General features: G+C 35.3%; 5 protein-coding genes and 1 long non-coding RNA gene across 8 annotated transcripts in view; 2 read left to right on the forward strand and 4 right to left on the reverse strand.

The window, feature by feature from the left end:
* The window catches only part of LOC144848910 (uncharacterized), a 162,750-nt gene extending 152,679 nt beyond the window's left edge, over positions 1–10,071 (reverse strand). The window contains exon 1 of the mRNA XM_078705862.1: positions 10,034–10,071. The gene's annotated coding sequence lies outside the window, so the exon portion shown is untranslated. The remainder of the gene's footprint in view (positions 1–10,033) is intronic.
* Positions 1–21,811, reverse strand: part of LOC144847582 (tubulin alpha-1A chain-like) — a 66,829-nt gene that overhangs the window by 42,466 nt on the left and 2,552 nt on the right. Inside the window, exons 2-4 of one of the 2 annotated variants that reach the window (XR_013613756.1) lie at positions 20,163–20,385; positions 19,601–19,749; positions 17,450–19,181 (exon numbers count right to left, since the gene is read on the reverse strand). Coding sequence is in view for 1 of the 2 variants with exons in the window: in XM_078704016.1 (XP_078560142.1) it covers positions 18,204–19,181; positions 19,601–19,749; positions 20,163–20,385 (1,350 nt within the window). In the remaining variant the exon portion in view is untranslated. Of the gene's footprint in view, positions 1–17,286; positions 19,182–19,600; positions 19,750–20,162; positions 20,386–21,811 lie in introns of those variants that run through there. The other variant, XM_078704016.1, reaches the window with a different exon arrangement.
* On the reverse strand, positions 638–1,634 carry LOC144847694 (uncharacterized). The gene is made up of 2 exons (XR_013613774.1): positions 1,567–1,634; positions 638–769 (listed from the first exon to the last, which is right to left on the reverse strand). It is a non-coding gene; the product is annotated as an uncharacterized LOC144847694 (long non-coding RNA).
* Positions 1,919–8,701, forward strand: LOC144847575 (protein-glucosylgalactosylhydroxylysine glucosidase-like). 2 transcript variants are annotated; one of them, XM_078704007.1, is made up of 10 exons: positions 1,919–2,193; positions 2,587–2,864; positions 3,710–3,921; positions 4,530–4,740; positions 5,134–5,732; positions 5,927–6,133; positions 6,423–6,632; positions 7,187–7,431; positions 7,911–8,217; positions 8,459–8,701. In XM_078704007.1, exons 1-10 carry the CDS (start codon positions 2,044–2,046, stop codon positions 8,515–8,517), a joined length of 2,478 nt encoding a protein of 825 aa, XP_078560133.1. In that variant the 5' UTR covers positions 1,919–2,043; the 3' UTR covers positions 8,518–8,701. The 2 variants fall into 2 exon arrangements, with proteins under 2 accessions (XP_078560133.1, XP_078560134.1); XM_078704008.1 differs by having other exon boundaries at positions 1,919–2,184.
* On the reverse strand, positions 8,687–14,986 carry LOC144847581 (24-hydroxycholesterol 7-alpha-hydroxylase-like). Its single transcript, XM_078704015.1, has 11 exons — positions 14,804–14,986; positions 14,392–14,530; positions 13,870–14,044; positions 13,441–13,587; positions 12,100–12,184; positions 11,769–11,861; positions 11,460–11,681; positions 10,934–11,029; positions 9,640–9,728; positions 9,393–9,480; positions 8,687–9,216 (listed from the first exon to the last, which is right to left on the reverse strand). The coding sequence occupies exons 1-11, from the start codon at positions 14,984–14,986 to the stop codon at positions 9,151–9,153; spliced, it is 1,383 nt and encodes a 460-aa protein (XP_078560141.1). The 3' UTR covers positions 8,687–9,150.
* LOC144847587 (protein jagunal homolog 1-like) lies at positions 15,343–17,047 on the forward strand. The gene is made up of 3 exons (XM_078704023.1): positions 15,343–15,468; positions 15,853–16,024; positions 16,571–17,047. The coding sequence occupies exons 2-3, from the start codon at positions 15,936–15,938 to the stop codon at positions 17,022–17,024; spliced, it is 543 nt and encodes a 180-aa protein (XP_078560149.1). The 5' UTR covers positions 15,343–15,468; positions 15,853–15,935; the 3' UTR covers positions 17,025–17,047.

Below are 21,811 nucleotides of genomic sequence, written 5' to 3' on the forward strand. Positions count from 1 at the left end.
TGTTGATGAGGTAGATATTCAAAGATGCGTGCTCAGTTATCAAAATTATGACTACACTGATCATATCCAACAATGTGATATAGATTATTAATATTAATTATTGATGAGGTAGATATTAAAAGATGCATGCTCAGTTATCAAATTATGACTACACAGATCATATCCAACAATGTGATATAGATTATTAATATTAATTATTGATGATTTAGATATTTAAAGATGCGTGCTCAGTTATAAAATTATGACTACACTGATCATATCCAACAATGTGATGTAGAGTATTAATATTAATTATTGATGATGTAGATATTAAAAGATGCGTGCTCAGTTATCAAATTATGACTACACTGATCATATCCAACAATGAGATGTAGAGTATTAATATTGATGATGTAGATATTATAAGATGCATGCTACGTTATCAAATTTTGACTACACTGATCATATTTGATATTGTGATTGATGATGATATATTCATATAAAGAGTTTGTTCTTCTGTACAATACTCACAGTATTTTTTAATCCATCCACATGAAGAAGAGACACAAGAAGAGTTGTTTGAAATTGTGAAGCCTCACAACCTTACTAATTGTGATGACATTTAATATAATATTACAGCCATACACAAACAGTAAGGTAGTTAGGGTCACTACAATCTATTAAAATAATTAACATTAATTAACTGGAAACATTGTTAATTATCAGTTTGAGTTTGACTTTTGTCTCTTTTGTTGTAGAATTGAATCTCTCTTTATCCATTGCTTTCAACCTGAAAATAAACAGGCCTAACAGTAATACCTTGCCATTAGCAATGAAATCAACTTACTTACACACTAATATTTTATATAGATAGGCTGTCTATGACCCCCCAGCCTATCCCTAGCTAGGCCTATGCCTCTCTATACCATTCTGCTGGCTAGCCAGCAAGGCCCTAGGCCTAGTCCTATAATTAATAGCACAGGTCTCATATAGATAGGCCTAGAGTGTTTAGACTGAGCCTGGTTATATGCCTATTTATTTAACTAAAATAATCAGCCTAAACTAAGGCCTAATAAACTAGTCTAGGCCTAGGCCCTAACTAGAATACATAGAGCTAGCTAGTTAGGCTAGCCTACTAGGCCTAGCTACTTATTAGCTAGTATAGTAAGTAGGCCTAGCCTAGCCAGTTCCCTAGTAGGGCCTAACCAGGTGGGCCTAGCCTCTAGCTAGGCCTAGTAGTAGTAGTAGGCCTAGGCCTAGAGTAGTACTAGTAGTAGCCTACTAGGCCTAGGCCTACTAGCTAGACTAGGCTAGGCCTAGCCCTAGTAGTAGGCCTAGGCTATAGGCCTAGTAATACTAGGCCTACCTAGGCTACTAGCTAGAGTAGAGAGATGCTAGCCTACCTAGGCCTAGCTAGGCCTAGGCTAGCCTAATAAGGCTAGTAGGCCTATATAGGCCTAGGCCTAATCTGCCCTTTTTGGAGGCTAAAATATTGTCTAAAATAAGCTATGACCTACAAACATAGCTTAACTATCTGTTAAGGGTGACACTTATGATGGGTAATCAATAATATGCTTCTAAATCTACCTTTTTGGCTTGCAATCTTAATATCCAGTCTGGCCTAGGCCTAGGCCTGCACGGATCAGGTAGCGAAACGAACGAAGTAATGGGCAGAGGAGGAGGAGGCCTAGCTTGGGCCTAGGTTTCAGGCAGAAAAGAACATCTCGTGTTTGTGTAATTATATATCTATTTATAGTTATTTTAAAATATATCCCTAACATTTAAAAAATTATATATACTACTGATAATTAATTATAAGAATGATACTCTACCTAATGATATAATAAATTAAATGTATTTTCCGTACGAAATTAATTATATACGAGGATGGCATAAGTGATAGTTCTCTGTTATCAAAAAACAACTACATAATATACCTGAGTGTTGTTGTTGTTGAAATCATCATCATGCAGTAGGCCTAGGCCTAGGCTAGTGTAAATTGATAGCACACGGTGGTTCAGATTTTTTATAATTCAGAGATAATATTTATATCACATTTAAAATATGAAATTGATTCAATCTAACTGTGAAAAAAACATCGAAACTTCACAAAGTCTAGGCCTAGAAAATCCTCCTCCGTCAAGAAGAGTAGTGAAAGAAGCCAATCCTCGCTTTCCCGGTGGGCGGTATGACCAGTTCCTGGTGGTGAGTACCGTAAGTAACTAGGCCTAGCCCCTAGGCTGGGCCTCAAAGGGCTAGCTAGGCCTAGGGCTATAGTTCAGTAGTAATACTTAATAGTAGCTAGCTAGCAGTATTGCTAGCTAGCTATACTATTAAGTATTACTACTGAACAGCAGAATAGTATTAGTAAGTAGCTATATAGGTATGGTCTACTCTACTCTAGTCTAGCTAGTGACTGGGCCAGCTTGTAGTAGTATTAAAAGTGAGCTATTCTACTAATACTATTCGTTTGATTAAATTGGTAGGCTAGAGTAGGCCTAAAATAGGCTAGTTAGACCAAAATAATTAAAACAATTTTTGCTATTCTCTCTTTTAATTATTTTTTATATTGTGATAATATAACATTGTAAACATTTTTTATCGCAGTATGAAATTGGTTTGTTGCAAGTGGCTGGAGCTGCATTAGTTTTACTTTTTTTCGTTTTGCTAAATATTTTACTCTCATCCTCCATGAACACTGAACTGATTGTGGACAACACTGATGATTACTCAATAACTATTCCAAAACTCTTTTTCGAAGTATCAAATGATTATCAACAATCACTATCGAGATGGCAAGATCAGTACAGTAGAGATGTATGTCTATTTGCAGGTCATCATTATGAATCATCATCTGATGACCCTACAGTGTTTACATCTACTGTGTAAGCATGTTTGATGACTTACTTGTTGTGCACTTGTCAATTGTATGACCCACTATACGACCCCCAAGAGAAGTGCATCATTTACAAATAATTATTGACGCAGGGGTGCATCCAAAAACCTAAATGGTACGTCACATCAATAAACAATGGTTTGTGAATGTCCGTCACTTTACCACCACCATATGAACAACATGCTAATTGTTCTTCAAAATTGGTGCGTCATGGTTACCTAAAGATAAGTCACTTTTTTGACCCAGGGTGTGTCATGGTATGACGCACATCGGACAAATGATGCACCTCTCCCAGGGGTTGTATAGTGGGTCATACAATTGTCAAGTGTATTGTGATTTATTCAGTCAGTCAAGCTTTTATGTTTTGTAACATTTCTTATTCTCCATCCAGGTTGGCAGGGTTAAAAAGATTAATCCATGGTTGTGACATTATTTATTTATTTTATTCAGTTCACAACCAACAGCGATGAAACTGCCACTAACATGGTTGAATCTAAACATAATAAACTATAATAATAAATTCAAATAAGCAACAATAACATAAACAAAGATTGGAACATAAACAACAATTTAGATTTGTACTTCTTAATCTTAGCCAAGAAAATGGCCCTGCATTAAGGGGATTCTTCTGTCATGTTATTGAAAGCAACCCTCATACTGTAACTTGTTTACAAGCAGCATGTCTGAATAACACACCTGGATGACTTGTTTTCCTCTCCTCAAACTACTCAAGAGTTAGCTTCTGTAGAGCATCTTAGTGTAATTTTACGAATGTAAAGGGATTTCGGTTAGTGAACATTAAAAAAAAAAAAATTGATTTTTCTATCTAAAAAGGTTTCCATCAAATAGCAAGCAGCAACCATCTGTGGGCAATGGGTACTTAGCCACAGTAATCTACAGTAACACTGTGTATGTTAACGGTCTTTACAATGGCAAGAGTACTAGTAGTCATCGTGCAAGAGTGCCATCCACTGCTGCCATCACTGCATCTCTGCAGGAATCACCAGTATCTGCTTCTCACCTCTACACCTTAGATGTTGCAAAAGGTAATGCACTTGTCAATTCTATGACCCGCTAAACGATCACCGGAAAAATGCGTCATTTTTCCCGATGTGCGTCATACCATGATGCCCCCGTGCATAAAAAAGTGACTTATCTTTAGGTGACCATGACGCACCCATTTTGACCATGTTGTTTATAACATGGTGGGTGGTAAAGTGACGGACATTGACGCACCATTGTTCATTGATGTGACATACCAGGTTTCTTTATGCACCCCTGCATCAATAATTATTTGTAAATGACGCACCTCTCCCGGGGGTCGTATAGTGGGTCATACAATTGCATAGTGTTATCTATTATAACTATAAGTTAAATGTGTCGAAACAAAAATAAGTTAGTTAAATATTATGCTTCGATCACCTCTGATGATTGCTTGGGTGGGTGCTGTGTTATTATTAGGATTTGTTATAGCAGGCCTAGAATTATATTTTAGGCTGAGCTGAAGGCTTTGAAGGTGCTTACCTTTAGTGATGTTAAAGAGGCAGTGAGTTAAAACTTGTAAGGGTTGTCTCTTCTCTTAGTGTTTGTTATGTGTCTGTCAAAATTGTTTTTGAATGATGAGGTGGGTTTCCCCATTCCTCCTATTTTTCAGGTGTGTTTGTGCACCAGATAACAACAGATGATATAGAGGTGATCCATACAACATATGCGCACCAAGTGTTGAATAGACTTCTTGTTAACCAGATTATTATCAGTAGAAAAAGTAATAAATCGGATGAAATCAGCGTGAAATTGGACACAAATTTTTTACCAAAGAGTATTGATATAAATTTCAAAGAAAATCCTTTAAAGGATAATATAAGGTAATTCTTCTAATTTTATGATTTTTAAACTTAAAATTTAAAAAATGAAAAATGTTAATTGTATGCATCCAACAGCGAGGAGCCAATAGCAGGGCGTCTATGCCTTGTCACATTCTATTAAAATTCTTTTAACTACTAACATTTGGTGGAACCAACATTTTACACAAGGGTATCAAATCGGAAGTAATAATATCAAGTATAATAAGTTCAATGTATACTATCAGTATGCTATTCATCTAACATTCATAATTGAATAAATGTGTAGTGGTTAGTTTATCGAAATTCATTATTATATACAAAAAGATGAAAAAAAAATGATTAGTGGGATGATTCGCAACTGACCAGAATGCAAAATGAAATTATTAATTGTGCATAAAATATCTATGTTTATAGAAGTATGCAAGGAGGAATAATTACTCCTGAACATGACAGCACACAAGTGGTTACAGCTTACGTCTACTGGACAGATGTCCCATCATGCATCACTTTACCAAAGGATGTTTCAGCGAGACAATACAACTTTATAACATCTATTTCTAAGATTAGTGGTGACGAGGCATATTACTTCCATACAGAAGGACTCAAAATGGCTGCCAATAATGAGTTGTATCTAAGCCATGTCGCTGCATGGGAAACAAAATGGCGTAATGGGCATATAGACATTGACAATGTGTACTTATCAAGAATAATATACAGTAGCATGTACTATATATTGAGCTCACTTCCTCCTCTAAATACAACAGGCAGACTTGATTTTCCATTTTATGGGCTAGCACCTGGAGGACTTGCCAATGGTGGGGGCAACCAGGACTACATGGGGCATGTGTTTTGGGACCAGGAGACGTGGATGTACCCTCCAATTATGTTGTTTCATCCAAACCTTGCAAAGTCAATGCTTAGTTCACGAACACGACATATAGACGCAGCAAGAAATATTGCTAAGTTTAATGGTTACAATGGGACAATGTACCCTTGGGAAATGGCTTTTTCAGGTAATAACATGATATAACAAAATATACATTATAGTACAGCAGTTTTTAGTTTTTAAGAAACTGGAAAAAAATAAACATTCTTTATCTTTGGCAGAATTTAACATATTCCTTATAATACAGTTAGCAAAATATATTTATGTCTAACTATGAACATTTATTTTATTAAATTAAATTTTACGTTTGATAAAAATTAGGTTATGATGTCTGTCCAGACAGAACCGTTGGTAAATTTGAACAGCACGTCAATGGAGACATAGCATATGCTCTCCAACAATATGTGAGAATGACTGAAGATGTACAGTTCCTTCTTGAAGAGAACGGGTTCGATCTGGCTAAAGGTCTTGCTGAATTTTGGTATTCGAGAGTATACAATATTAGCAACACCAAATATGGAGTGAAGGGTGAGTTTATTCAATTTTAATATAATTCAATTCTACACAATGCATTGATTTAAGCATCTATTGAAATGGAAATATTCCAGTGACCACGTCATGAACTTATCTAATAGTATTATAAGCCTCCTGAACTTAGTATAAAATACATTATTCATCATCATACTGTATTAAGTGAGTTTTGATGAACCTAATTCAGTTTTACAATAAATTGTATACCAGCTTACAATAAATTGTATACCAGCTTATTGTTTTATATTTTAAGTACTGATACTAAATTGTTCTTTTATTCCCACAGGTGTTATGCCTCCTGATGAATACCATAAAAACGTCAATAACTCTGTATACACAAACATGGTAGCAAAAATAAGTCTGCTACTACCAGAACAATTAGCACAGATGCTCAACACCAGTGTGCCTGAGTGTTGGAGTGATGTTGGTAATCAAATGTACATTCCGTATGATGCAAGTCTTAAGTACCACCCAGAATATGATGGTTACCAATTGGGTATGGATTATATTCATGCTTAAATCATTGCTCATGTTTTATCTTTTTTTGGATACATTTTAGAGACTAATTGAAAGTTACACCAATAATGTTTTAAGGTATTTTTGTCCACATCTATTGTTTTAGCCATGATACTTTAAAAATTCTACTGAATAAGTGGCCATTTAACCCATAATTGGTGAAACATAATACAATATACATATCCACCTTAATTGCTGTAGGCCATCTCTGCATTTTCCTTTTCCAAGTTTATTTTTACTTTAGAAATATTTTTTTAGATAACTATTTACTGAATATATTAAATTTATTTGTCACAAACAGTCAAAGAGTGGACCATGGCCAACACAGATAATTTGGAAGCTATTGATAAAAAATATGAAACATGTCTAAAGCTCTGTCAAACTAGTTTGTGTCCAAATTTGGTGGTGATATGCTTTAATATGGTAGTGATATGAAATCATCATGTCCATATAATATGAGCTCATCACATTATTTTGTCAAATAAAGTTTGATAGTGTAGACAGAGCTTAAAACAAAATTGTAATTTATAATAGGAACTGTTGTGAAACAAGCAGATGCCATCCTCCTTCAGTTTCCATTGATGTATGACATGCCTGATGATGTTCAGGTCAACGACCTTCTACTGTATGAAACTTACAAGGGGAAGCCAGTGACTAACCCCGATGGTCCTGCCATGACTTGGGCGATGTTTACCATTAACTGGCTCAAACTCAAGAATTTCACTAAAGCGTATAATGTATTCAATAAAACATTCGCCAATATACAAGAACCATTCATGGTAAGATATTAACTGATATATATTTCCAATCAACTACTTCAAGTTTTTGCAACAGTAGACCCCTCCTTTGGGACACCCCTGTTTAGGATACACCCCTATTAAATGGGATATGCACATGGTACAGAAATATATGTTTAATACTCAGCCAACCTCTATTCTGTGAAAATGGTTTGTCACTTTGTTTGGTCTCAAAAGTGATAAGGTTTCTACTGGGTATCAGTGTTTGTCTCAATAGGCCAGTGATGATAGCTATAATAGTTTGCAGGTGCGGATCCAGCATTATAGATTTGGGGGGGGGGGGGGGGTTTAGGGGTGCTAAATATTTCATAAATGATAAAAACGATCCATTGGGTTGCAGAAAAAAAAAAGTCATTATTTTATCTTAAATATGTTCAGCCCCTGCCTAAATCAGGTGCCTGGTTTGTGTTACAAAAGCTTTCATTTTCCTATGATGTGCAGACTATTTTGTTTTCAAACAGACATGGACAGAGAACCCAGATGGTACCGGGGCTGTCAACTTCCAAACTGGAATGGGTGGTTTTTTACAAACAATAACATTTGGGTTTGGTGGTATACGGATAAGATCGTGCTTAGAATTTGACTTTGTTCTACCACCAAAGTCTACAACGTTTAATATTACTGGGTTGAACTACCTCAGTTCCTCGCTGAATTTTGTAGCTCGAGAAACATCGCTAAGCATCACTTTAACTGAAGATAATTATAGAAGCATCTTTCCAAGTCTTCAGTTAATTGTATCAAAAACGGAAACTTATGACCTCAAATTAGGTAAGCCAATTATTTTGGTGAATTTATACTTTTAGCTGTATTAAATTGTTGCTTGTGTCAACTTTGTTGTACAGCTTACGTATTTGCATTCAAAATTGAACTCCAATATGTTTTTATTTCGTTAAGTTAAGTTAAATTCCAACATAATTAAAAATAGTATATTAATTTTTCTCCATTGTATGATATATTTTTTAGTAATTTGTATTATTTAATAATAAATTATTTTTTCTATTGTTTTCAGGAAAAACTGTGAAGATTGCAAGAGTTCCTGCTAGAATTTGTAAAAAACAGATTGTATAACATTTTATTAAAAAGCAGATGTTATATTTTAAAACTTCTCCAAAATGAACAATGTCTTTCAGTTACTAAATTTGTATCACTGTTACAGGGTTTAGTTTCAACTTTATTTTTACTGTATTTATAATATATATCAATAGTAAGCTTATAGAAAACTTATTTATAATAAAACTTAATTTTGTTGGTACGTCTCCCTGTGTGCAGTGCTTATTCATTACAAGGTTGACATTCAACGCAAAATATGTTATTTCTAATTATCTTACATTTTTTAAATATAAATTCATATAAAAATACAAATTCTATTGTAATTAAAATATTTCATTTTTTGGAATGTTTGACACATATTTAAGTAAATTGAAGACATTTAGGCTTTTGCTAAACTTTCACACCCAAGTAAGTACATTGGTAGTTGGATTACATTTACACATTGAGCAATGACAAACTGTAGTTGAATTCTCACTCCCAATATCTTAAAAATTGTATGTATAATTAATGTTTTATAATACTGTATTTATTCAATTCAATAATTTACTAAAATTTTAAGGTTTAAGTTAAATATTTGGTTAATAATTTGCATTTGCACATGGTTAATCAAAAGGTAAAAAGAAAAAAAAAATCACAACTTGTTTATTAGTTTCATTTAGAAAACGTAACTGGGTAGGTGTGCTTTGGATGTTGAGTACCAACAACATGAATTTGACTCTGAAAAACAAAACATTTTTGTGTAAAATAACTACATAAAGCATTTTAAATTGGCCGAAATTTTGATATTGCTAACAAAAATATTCTATATTTATATGTTTGACTGGATTTTAGTGGTAACCCTAAAGAAAATCTTATTGCGTAAATCATGCACTGAAGTAGACATGTATACTTACAGGTTGTGGCAATGTGCTTAAAGCTGTGAAAGAAAGCTGCTGCAGTAGTAGTGTTATTAAAACATGCATTTCCATCAACGCAAACCATCTAGCAGACAAGAAGAAAACAATTTGTAAATCAGTTTTATTATTTAAGTGTGCAGGACTTGGTCTGGTTGTATTAACTCAGCCTATGACTTAGGGAAACGAGAGAAGGCTTCCAAATCTAATTCTATTACTCTGAATTTAATAATTTAGACTAGTTTACCTTCCTGGACATTGGTATCGACCTCCGCCAAATCCTACAAACCCATCTAGAAACAAGTTCTTATCAAGATCAGCTGCCAACCAACGATCCTACGACAAAAAAAGAGATGCGTCAGAAATCAATTGTGATATTATATTGCTGAAACTGCCTTTAAGCTGATATATTATCTGATTGGTAAGCACACCTTTTTAATTTGTTTAGATTATCTAATAGAAAGACTCGCGTTCATTTCTTTCTATTGAGCTTTTACTGGTTGTTATTGTTTACTGATTTTCCACAAACATATATTTCTTTATAAATCATTAAAAATCATTAAGTATATATAAATGTGGATGGTGGTCAAAAAAAGTATAAAAATAGACTTTAAGCAGAGACGACCATTTACAAAATAGACAAGAAATATTTCTTACAAAAAACGCTGCTCGCTTATTGACGTAACAGTTTTAAAGATATATTGTCCCTCTGAAAAATATTTTTTATTTCAAATTTGTTTTTGAATGTGTCATTTTATTGTCACATAATAGTTATTTTACCTGAAAAAATATAATTTAAAGCAAAAATACTTAAATTGTCTGTCAGACAATGGTTTTTGAGTTATAATTATACGTTTCTTTTCTCTTTTTATATGTGAATAAATATTATTTTTTGTTACAGAAGTGAATAACTTTGATATGAAACACAGACTCAATTTCTGTCACTTTAGTACAAACAAAAACTTTTTTTTTTCTTTTTGTTTTGATAATAATTCAATGATTATCTGACAGCGAATTACAGTATTATATAATATCATGGGACTCATAAATACCAGAAATGCTTTGGGATTTATCGTTCAACCCAGACGTTTTTTGGGTCTAGCAGCTGGGACCTATAAATTATAGTGGAGTATGCATTTTCGCAAAAATGTCAGTCTCTCAGTACTAAAACTGCTGCTTGCTTTATATCTGATTACGTCATCTCTTGTGACGTAGCGGGCTAGAGCAGCAGCATGAAAAACATTATAATCTGGTCAATATGAGGGATGACATGACACGCTGTGATTTGAATTTACATAATATGTTCTATTTGGATCATAATTAGAAATGTAAGAGACTTCCAAATTAATTTATTTATGACTGTAAACACATCGTTTTGTTTTACAATCTATAAATTAATCTAATCTCTGTACATAAATTACATTTTTGTAAAGCTGTCTACGCTATCAAACTTTATGTGACAAAAAAATGTGATGTCATATCACCACCCTATTTGGCCACATCACACTTTTTTAGTCAAACTAGTTTGATAAAATACTTACCGGTTTGAATGCATGTGGATTTGGGAAGTATCTAGGGTCTCTATGAGCCCAATAGGGAGAGATCATCAGCATATCACCTGCTGGGATAGTGTAGCCCTGAAATAAAATGTCAAAATTAAAAGAAGTGGCAATACATTAATCTCATAGGCCTACTCATGGAATTTTGTATTTTATTTTTTCTTTCTCATTCCCGAGTCCTGAGGACGATCAAAAGTCGAGAAACTTAATAGTTCTTTTCAGAACTATATATACGTGGTGTACCACAAACTTTGTAACATTTGATTTTGCCATGCAAACCTTCATTCAAACAATATTTTGTATGTGCGTAATTGTGTTATGATCAAAGGTCAAGGTAAACAACGCAATTCAGCCTTTTGCTGCTATGTAAATATATATTTTATGTAAATAGATTATACCAGTGTATATACAGAAAACGACCTACAGGATTTGAACCAAAGACCATGAGATTGAAAGAAATACCATCAAGCCATTGATATTATAATCTAGCATGCATTGTTTTACAGACCTTGAGATGAAACGACTTGATAACCTTTCTAGCAATGACACCTGGTGAGCGAAGTCTAATCGTTTCTAGTATACATCTCTTGATAGAGGGCAGTTTACCAATAATCTCTTCATCTATTATAAGGTCAGTTTGTTTGTCGCCTAATACATCATTTAATTCTGCAGAAACCTTTTCCATTTCTTCTGGATCGTCGAGAAGAAATGCAATTACCCAAAAACTTATCTGGAAAGAAAAAAGATAATTATAGCAACATATATATTTAATAAAATGAACTGGTGATAAAAATAACGATGTTCAAATGTGACTCACTGGAATAGCATTGGCTTGAGACGCCCATAAAAGCATAAGTGCGAAATTTGGTCCGTATTTTCCAACCTCACTCATCATCTGTTGACCCAAAGTCTGGAAAAGAAAAAGAAAATGTTTAAAAACTGACAACCTTGTTTACTTACTTCACCTTTAGCCGTTTGGGGCTGTTGGGGCACCGTAGATGATTTAAAAACTCTCCTCCATGAGGCCCTGTCCTCCACCATCCTCAGTATCATATTGTGAGTCAGTTTAGTGTTTGATGGTACAGTAAAATTGAGTAAAATATTCTGGTTCATTTAAATATTACAGTAATTTACAAATGAACACTCACCATTGATTTTGATGATTGTGGTTTTATGTCATTTTGAAATTGTGTAAATAGTTTGAGAAGCCATTGTTTGCATGCAGCCCAGTCTCTAAAAAAAAAAACCATTGGAAATTTTATTTTAGATATGTTACTTAAAGACACCTTCCCTACGTTTTTTAGATCTATTTTAAGATCACAAGCTATATTTAATGTAAAAATAATACTATATGGTCCTATTGCGATAACTTTTTTCGTCTTTAAATGGTTAAAATGTGAAAAATAAGTCGATTCTAATAATTATAGCGGCCAGCTATAAATCCCAAAATGCATTGCGCTCGGATTGATATTTCTGTTTTTCTTCTGTAATTCACCCACTTTTCAATCGATTGTGAAGCCAAAACAAATGGAAGACTCCTAACTTTTAAGCGAAAATACGGGGTTTTCCCCAATTTGTATCAACAGAGTCTGGCAAAAATAGAAAGACAATTAATGCAGCAACTATACAACGTCAGGCTAGGTATATAGCTAGCGTACGATGTTCGTACGTTACCGATGTTTACCAGCTAGGCCTACAAAACTAAGCCTAGCTAGGCTAGGCCTAAAAACCGTCCACGAGAGGTCAGTTGCCGCGAGCTACTTAGGTAGTGCATTGTTTCTCACTTTTTATCATAATTTACCATAAAACGTACATTTAAGACAAGGAATGACCTGGTTTAATGTTTTTAAAGTAATATATATGTATTATTTTTACAAAACGTCACAAATTGTAGGGAAGGTGTCTTTAAAGCAAAATTTACATGCTCTTTAATTACAGTTAACAATTGAGACTGTTGGACATATATCGGAGCTATATCATAGTTTTATCAGAGCTATATCATAGTTTTATCAGAGCTATATCAGAGTTTTATCAGAGCTATATCAGAGTTTTATCAGAGCTATATCAGAGTTTTATCAGAGCTACATCAGAGTTTTATCAGAGCTACATCAGAGTTTTATCAGAGCTACATCAGAGTTTTATCAGAGCTACATCAGAGTTTTATCAGAGCTATATCAGAGCTATATCAGAGCTATATCAGAGTTTTATCAGAGCTACATCAGAGTTTTATCAGAGCTACATCAGAGTTTTATCAGAGATACATCAGAGTTTTATCAGAGCTACACCAGAGGTTTATCAGAGCTACATCAGAGTTTTGTCGGAGCTAAACTTACTTTAAATACAGTCAACAATTACAATTGGTAACGTATGACATATCAGATGTACCTCTAAAACTTGTTGGAGAGCTACCGGTGTTTTCTCGGAGCCAACGCCATGGACGTATAAGAGAGTTACTTTTCACACCAGTACTTAAATCAGATGTAACTTACCGAAGCAAAAAGCCTGGAATTTGTGATCCATACTCAAACTGATCATCAAATTTAACAAATGTATCTTCAAGTTCTTGCATCTTTTCTTCACCAGACACAATTCCTTCACCAAACAAGTTCTTTACAACTGCACCAAACATTACCTTTCTGTGGACGTCAATAACAGAATCATGTGAGTAACAATTGTTTTAGTTTTAATTAGGTCCGACTTAATCATGAGAACCCCTGATAGAGATTATTGGTAGACTTTTATTACAGATATTGCAAGGTACAAACATTTAATTGACACTTTCCAGTTTGGTATAGTCTTTAAATACAGGTGAATAATTTGAGTAAAGAATAATTGACACTTTCCAGTTTGATATAGTCTTTAAATACAGGTGAATAATTTGAGTACATATGTTTATTATTTTAATTTAACCTTGATACCTTATAAGCTTCATGAGATCCATCTCGCCCCTTTTAGGTAATTTACATATCTCCTTCGAAAACTTGTTGCTGAGGTCTGCGTAGTAATTATTATGCTGTGAGGGCGCTAATCTTCCTTTCATTAGATCATGCATGTCTGTGTGGTACTTTAAGAAAAGTTCAGGTGTTAGTGATGCTGAAAAATATAATACTTTATGATTATTCAGAGCTTACATAAGAATCGTTTCTCAAAAGACTTTTTTTTTCTTATTATTGTTTTAGTTATTAGTGCTTTTAAAACATTATACAATTGTTAGGGCTGATGCAGGCTGTGGGCCTGATGTAACAGGTGCGGATCTAATCGGGGCCCAGCTGGCCTGTTCCCACCCCTAAATTTTGCAAATTGTAATGCAAAAGATAGGACATCTAATTAAGCTCAGCCCTTCATTTCACTATTTTTATGCCCTGGGTATATTTAATCCTGGATATATATGTGAGCAGAGGGGTAAAATTATATTTGTTACAATGTGAATTGGAGCTTACCAGTGTTTTGTACAGCATCTACAACTGCTTGTTGGAAGTCAACGTTCTTTGAATTGAAGAAATATTGACGATGATCATCAATGTCCATTAGAAAGGTCAAGTATTTGCCAGCGGCAAGTACAGTAAATACTGGGCCATGCTGTAAAAGAATTTACATGAAGTGTGGATAAATGGTAAAATGAACTTGAAAAAAAGATCAAAAGTCAAAGGCTATTTCTATTATAATCTGATAATTTTTTTATTTGAAAAAATACCATTGGCTTAAAATACCAGTTGCTTAGTTTAATTGACCTTCTTGTCATATGTAAAAATTTCAGAAAACATCCTCAGCTAAACTTTAAATGGTATGCAACATAATGTACCAAAAAAGACCAAACATACATATAATATAGTACTGCACTTGTATACCTACCATGTGTTCTGCATTTTTTATGTAAATCAAAGGAGTGACACCGAACTCAACACCAACACCCATCCATGGTATCCAACCACTGATCGTGGGAGGACCGTTCCGCCGGTTCAGCTTAACCATAAACAAATTCACAATAATAATTGCAACAATGCTTGATATTACGATCGAAATTGTGAGCAACATTTTAGAAACTAGGCATACAAAGTACTGTATTTGCTAAAAATGTGGGGAAAAATACCGGTACTGTTGCAACATAGCTTCAGTTTCGATCCAGGGCCTACAAAAACAAATAAGAAGAGCGCCCTCAAAAGTGAATTAGAAACTATGGAGCGCTACTTAACACTTTTTAATAAATTTACCATGTTTACGGTAACGCAGTTAAAATGAGTATGCTTCTACTTTCAATTCCTATTTTTGAGGTACTAATATAAGTTACGTTCGGCTAATACGACGATAGATACTTTGAAGTCATCGTTCGATAGACATGAAATGAACATTACATCGGCGTTTCATATTTCGTATTCCCGACACGTCACACTTGAGTGCGTTTTGCATGTGTGTCGTGTGTAATATATTTTTTTAATTTTTTTACAGCTTAAAACTAATGTTATATATCTAATAAGCATAGTATTAATAGTTACTATTGTGTATCCTTCATTAGTAAGGTATGTTTTTGAAGTTTATTTTGGTTGATATAGGTAGACGTATGTATGGGATGGCCTAGTAACATATGGCCTACTGACTAGGACTAGGCGAGGCCTACCTAGTACTCTCTAAGTAGTACGTAGTAGGCCACCACTAGTAGTACTGCTACTGCTAGCAGTTAGAGGCTTAGTTTAGGTCGGCTTATAGAGGTCCACTACTTATTAGCTAGCCTAGCTAGAGGGGTCATACTAATCTACTTCCGGTACGGCCCGATAACGCGAGGTAGGGCCTGGTATAGCTTGGTATGCTTTTTATGATATAAAATAATGTCAAGTACATTTTATTAACAATTCAATATTTTTTTTAGTGGTAAATTTAACTTGTATATATATTTTTTTTTCCAGAAACAAGTTAAAATCAGTTAAAATACTGTTCATTCGTCACAACGCGTTCAACGCCGAACAAAACATCACTTACAGGGGTGAAAATGGCGTCGCGTACCGGATCAAGACCAAGTGGTTCGGATGGTAGTGATTTTGATCACAGAGAGAGGGTAGCAGATCACTATAAGATAAGGTGCAAACACTGTTTCTCTAAGTTGTATCCTTATGGCTTATAATAATAATGTTCAATTTAATATAGCGCCTAATGCAAATTAATTTTGTAAGTGCAAATTAAAAAGGTGGGATTTGAGGAGTTGTTTGAATGTGGCGAGTGATTCAGTTTGGAAGGGCGTTCCAGGGAACAGCAGCTGACAAGGCGTGTTGTCCATAATATTTTGTTGAAGGCCATGTAGGTATAGGCCTGAGTAAAACCTCTGATTAATATTTGTCTTTAGTTTAGCCTACTGTATGAATAGTTTAAAAAAAAGTTTGTTCACTGATAGATGATTCATGGATTACAGTATTGGGGATCATGTCAAAATTGTTCTATTTACTGCAGTTACTGCAGGTGTTATTGGGTATTACACACACTGTTTGTTGCAGTGTTTGCCTCATAAACTTCTACATTGAAACCAACTACACCATACATAATGTAGTTACATTAGTGACTGCAGTAAATTAAATTTGACATGATTCCTTTGTAGAAAACAAATTTTAATTTCTATATTTCTCATTCTAGTGCTGAACTGAAGCCAAAAATGAAGATTTGTATGATTCTGAACTTAATAGTGGCTGTAAAAATTGCCGCCCTGGATGGAGCTTTACACCTGAATCTACTGCCACCACCAATTGACAGCATCAAGAGCCAACCATGGCATTACATCATCATCTGTAGCTTTCTCTCGTCCATTGTTGGCCTATCATCACTTTCTAAGAGTAATGCCGCACTTCTGAATGTTTACAAGACTGGAACGTTGCTATTCTGCCTTGGTGGTACAGTGTTTGGTATGATTACTCATTACAAGGAACTCCAATTGTACTTAGAGACGGGTAAAGGCCTTTTGATATTTGGTGTACCGTTTATTGTTATGCAATATGTTGGACTTTCTATTTACTTTGTTTTTACACTGTTGAATTATCATTATGCAAGCAAGTTATCGGATTCGTGGCACTTGAAAACTAAACGAAAATAAATAAAATTATATTGAAATTTGAACTATATTATTTTTTGTTTGATTTATTGATAGATACTGAGATGTCACAAACAATTCCAAGATCTACCCCAGTTTAAAAAAAAATTCTCAGTCAGATTCTTTTTATCTATCCCTTCCAAATTTGTCTTAAAAGTGTTGATTAAGAAAAGAATTATATTACTAAACAACATTTCTGTAACTCCATCCAAGTACCCAAATAAGGTAGTGTTACGTCACAACAAGCCAATCACACAACACTTACTGCAGCTATTGGCAACTTTTATTAATATTTGACTATAAACACATAATATAAACCAAGCAACTACATTCTGAAAATGAAATACAGTAAGCTTTGAAGAACATGATACTGTTAAGATTGTGTTTTTTTTAAACATTTGTCAGTACCAGTCATCACCAATTGACACATTATTTATCATCGTTTATTTGAGTTAATTTCAGCACTATTTGTTTGTTCTGTTGTTTTTTTCTAACCATGTTTCACATTAATCTTCAATTACTTGACGAAACACTGAATGCCGTTAACATCTTAAAGCTCTGTCCACACTATCAAACTAGTTTGACAAAAGTGTGTGTGTGCCCAAATATGGTAGTGATATGTCCAAATACGGTAATGATATGACATCATCATGTCCATATATGGGCACATCACGTTTGTTGTCGCATACAATTTGATAGTGTAGACCATGGCGAGCTTAATGTGTTTAGACCTGGCGCCGAGCGTTTAAATATTCGACGCGTTACGCGCCAACTACATTAATCAATTGACCAGGTATCTACTACCACCAAGCAGGACGCATTCTACTTCTAACATCGACAGTTCATCATCCTACAGCAATATGCCATAGGATCATTCTTAACTACAAATACTTTATTTGGTCGATTGTTTGATCGGGTAGACTTCTTTAGGAAGACACTTTTGATCAGTTAGTTCGTAACAATTGCATTTATACACAATACACATAAGATAGCAAAACATTATACATGGTAATTTATATTAATGGAAGATACAATGTAAACTTTTGCTTTAGCCGACGTTAAGCGGGATGTGTTCAAGGCCCCGAACCCATATTAGGAAGACAACTCATTACTGTTTTAGACATTCAGCCATGCCAATGATATTGCACCCTATTTTGGCAACAAAAATTCACGATAAAATAATTAATACTCCTCGCCTTCTTCACCGGCGTCATCTGCGGAATCAACACCGACTTCTTCGTAATCTTTTTCAAGTGCTGCTAAATCTTCACGCGCTTCTGCGAACTCGCCTTCTTCCATGCCTTCACCAACGTACCAGTGGACAAACGCGCGCTTTGCATACATCAGATCGAACTTGTGATCAAGACGAGCCCATGCTTCAGCTATAGCCGTGGTGTTGCTCAACATACATACAGCACGCTGTACCTTAGCTAGATCAGCACCAGGAACCACGGTTGGTGGTTGGTAGTTGATGCCAACCTTGAATCCAGTTGGACACCAGTCAACAAACTGGATGGATCGTTTGGTCTTGATTGTAGCAATTGCTGCATTGACATCTTTCGGTACAACGTCACCTCGGTAAAGCAGACAGCAGGCCATGTATTTGCCGTGACGTGGATCACACTTCACCATCTGATTGGCAGGTTCAAAGCAGGCGTTAGTGATTTCAGCAACACTCAGCTGCTCGTGGTAAGCTTTTTCAGTGGATACAACAGGCGCGTACGTCGCAAGTGGGAAATGGATACGCGGATAAGGTACCAAATTGGTCTGGAATTCTGTCAAATCTACGTTTAGAGCGCCATCAAAACGAAGAGAGGCGGTTATGGAGGACACAATTTGACCGATCAAACGGTTCAAATTTGTGTATGATGGACGTTCGATGTCTAGGTTACGACGGCAGATGTCGTAGATGGCTTCGTTGTCGACCATAAAAGCACAATCACTGTGCTCAAGTGTGGTATGTGTAGTCAGAATGGAATTGTAAGGCTCAACGACAGCGGTGGATACTTGGGGTGCTGGATAGATTGCGAATTCTAACTTGGACTTTTTGCCGTAATCAACAGACAAACGTTCCATGAGCAGAGAAGTGAATCCAGATCCAGTGCCACCACCAAAGCTGTGGAAAACTAGGAATCCCTGTAAGCCAGTACATTGGTCAGCCTGTAGGAAATAAAAGAAAGATGTTAGAACAATCCGTTATCGTCACGATTTTTTCACGATATTTTACCGTCTTCCCATTATCATTCTCTGTACATTTCAAAACAGCATACGTTAAAGTATCGTCTACGGATTCGTTTACTAACGATTCGTTTGTCCAATAATTCGGACAGCGTCGTACGACGAGGCCCGACGAGTCATCTTGTCAGGAGAAAGTTAGACATGTTTAAAGTTCTCCCGACGACCTAAAAACTACGCCCGACGCTACCTCAAGACGACTCGCCTCGTCGGAATTCAACTAGACAGCACCAACGAGTCAAGACGTTTCGTCGGGCCTCGTCTGAGATCGTCCCAGGTCGCAATTGGTAAATACGTTTCAATAATAGTAGGCCCTAATATGATGAGAATCATAGATTTCTTACCAGTTTTCTGATCCTGTCTAAAGCTAGATCAATTGTGAGTTTCCCAACGGTATAGTGGCCTCTGGCATAGTTGTTTGCCGCATCCTCCTTTCCTGTTATCAACTGCTCTGGGTGGAACAAGCGACTGTACATTCCAGTTCGAATTTCATCTGAAAAATTGATATTGGATTTACAGTGCATTTTGCGTATCAAAACTCAATGATTCTGAAGATAATTGGAGATGTGTAACAACACAAAATACCTTGATTGGGAATAAAAGACATGGGAAAGACATGGAGCATGGGAATGGGATGGGGTATATGGGATGGATGGATGAATGTGCATACACGATTTATATGTACATCACAAAGAAAATTAGTGAATAAGATGAATGATTAAATGTGGTACACTACAAGAATGAAAAACAAGACAAAGAGTACGTTAACAAGAGTGAATTGAAGAAAAGGCAAAACGAAAAAGAAAGAAGACAAACAAATGGAAAACCAGTACGGGACGCTTTGTGACCATTTATGCAAACATTGTTGAACTACTATAACGTGACCGTATTTGGAATAAAACTTACCAACAACTGTAGGCTCTAAATCGACGAATACAGCTCGTGGGACGTGTTTGCCAGCCCCTGTCTCACTGAAGAAGGTACTGAAAGAATCATCTCCGCCTCCGATTGTACTATCGCTAGGCATGTTGCCATCCGGTTGGATCCCATGCTCTAAACAGTACAACTCCCAACAGGCGTTTCCCATCTGGACACCGGCCTGGCCCACGTGTACTGAAATACATTCACGCTATAAACAAACAAATGTTTTTTTATTATGAGTTAATATAGGCCTTATTTAGAAAACATGAACTGTTTTAGAAACTGTTACAGATACTGAACCATGAAGGTATATTCCACACGTTTTGGCATTAGGCCTACTACTATACAGTAATCATTGAATTCTTGGAAATCCCAAACAAACAGCATATTGTTATACGTGGGCCTATATACAGGACAACACGTATCCCGCTATTTTTGTGGGTTATATAATTTTCCCGTTAAATGAATGGTTAAATGAAGTCATGTGGTCTTTTGTTCAGTACTAAAACTTGTCAACATCTGACTGCATGTTGCAGCTAATATACTCTCATCATCGCTGCTAAAGTTGTACTGTAATAATATATACCGCAGCATATTAATGCCGGTTGTCTGATGAGCTATTGCAGAGTATAAAAGATATCCGCTTGATAACTATTATTGCATGACATTTCGTGCTCGGAATCCGTGACCAATGAAGACTGAGATCAGACGGTAATAAATTCAACCCTTTATGTCTTCTAAATTACAAATTACCATGAACGAAAAGTGTGTCACAGCGTACGCATTATGATAGGCTACATGGAAAGTCTTTATAACAGTAAATCAAATCAACCTCTGTATTCATCTCATCAAAACAATACAGTACACATAACAAAAAGGAGTAAAAAAATGAAAGAAGATAAAAGGGACCTCTAGGAAACCACAAGGGGCTTGTGATGGGAGGCCCATAAAAGCTAGTACAAAATAAATTTAAAAATCCGTATAGGATCAACAGGGGATGCGCATACGGTAAGGAATACCATTGCCAGGACTACCAGTAAGTTTGTTTGAAATTTGAATGAATTGAAATACGATGTGGTTTTGATTGTCAGGTTTCAATATTGTTTTATTTGAATAATTTATTTTTGAGCTAAAGTTTAGATTTGTGTAATGAATAAGCGTATTAAAAAGATCAATCCATAAAGATAAATTATGTTAGATTCAGTTGCATGAAGTATGATATACTTTCTCTGTATTTATTGTCTTTTTTTTTAAATACAAGCTCAAGTAGTATACGTATGAAACGCCATATGTGCCAAAATATTTGTTTTTATTAAAAAAATATCCGTCTGGAACCCAGACTAGAAGTATGTCTATGTCGCTCTGCTCGCGTTATTTATTCATAATACCAAAGAACTTATAACACAAGAATCTCCTGTTCGTCCGAAGCGCGTAACAATTTCGAAAGGCATTGTGGGATAGAATAGAGCTATGGGTGGCGCCATTGTGAGCCATGGAGTAGGGCGCCCGCATCAAATTAGAAAGTCAAAATCATAGAGGGGATCTGCTAATACTCTAGGGGGGGTCGAGTAATTGACTGAGGAGTAGGGCGCCCGCATCAAATTAGAAAGTCAAAACCATAGAGGGGATCTGCT

The sequence above is a fragment of the Antedon bifida genome, chromosome 7, assembly GCF_963402885.1.
Source record: "Antedon bifida chromosome 7, ecAntBifi1.1, whole genome shotgun sequence".
In the NCBI taxonomy this organism is placed as follows: domain Eukaryota; kingdom Metazoa; phylum Echinodermata; class Crinoidea; order Comatulida; family Antedonidae; genus Antedon; species Antedon bifida.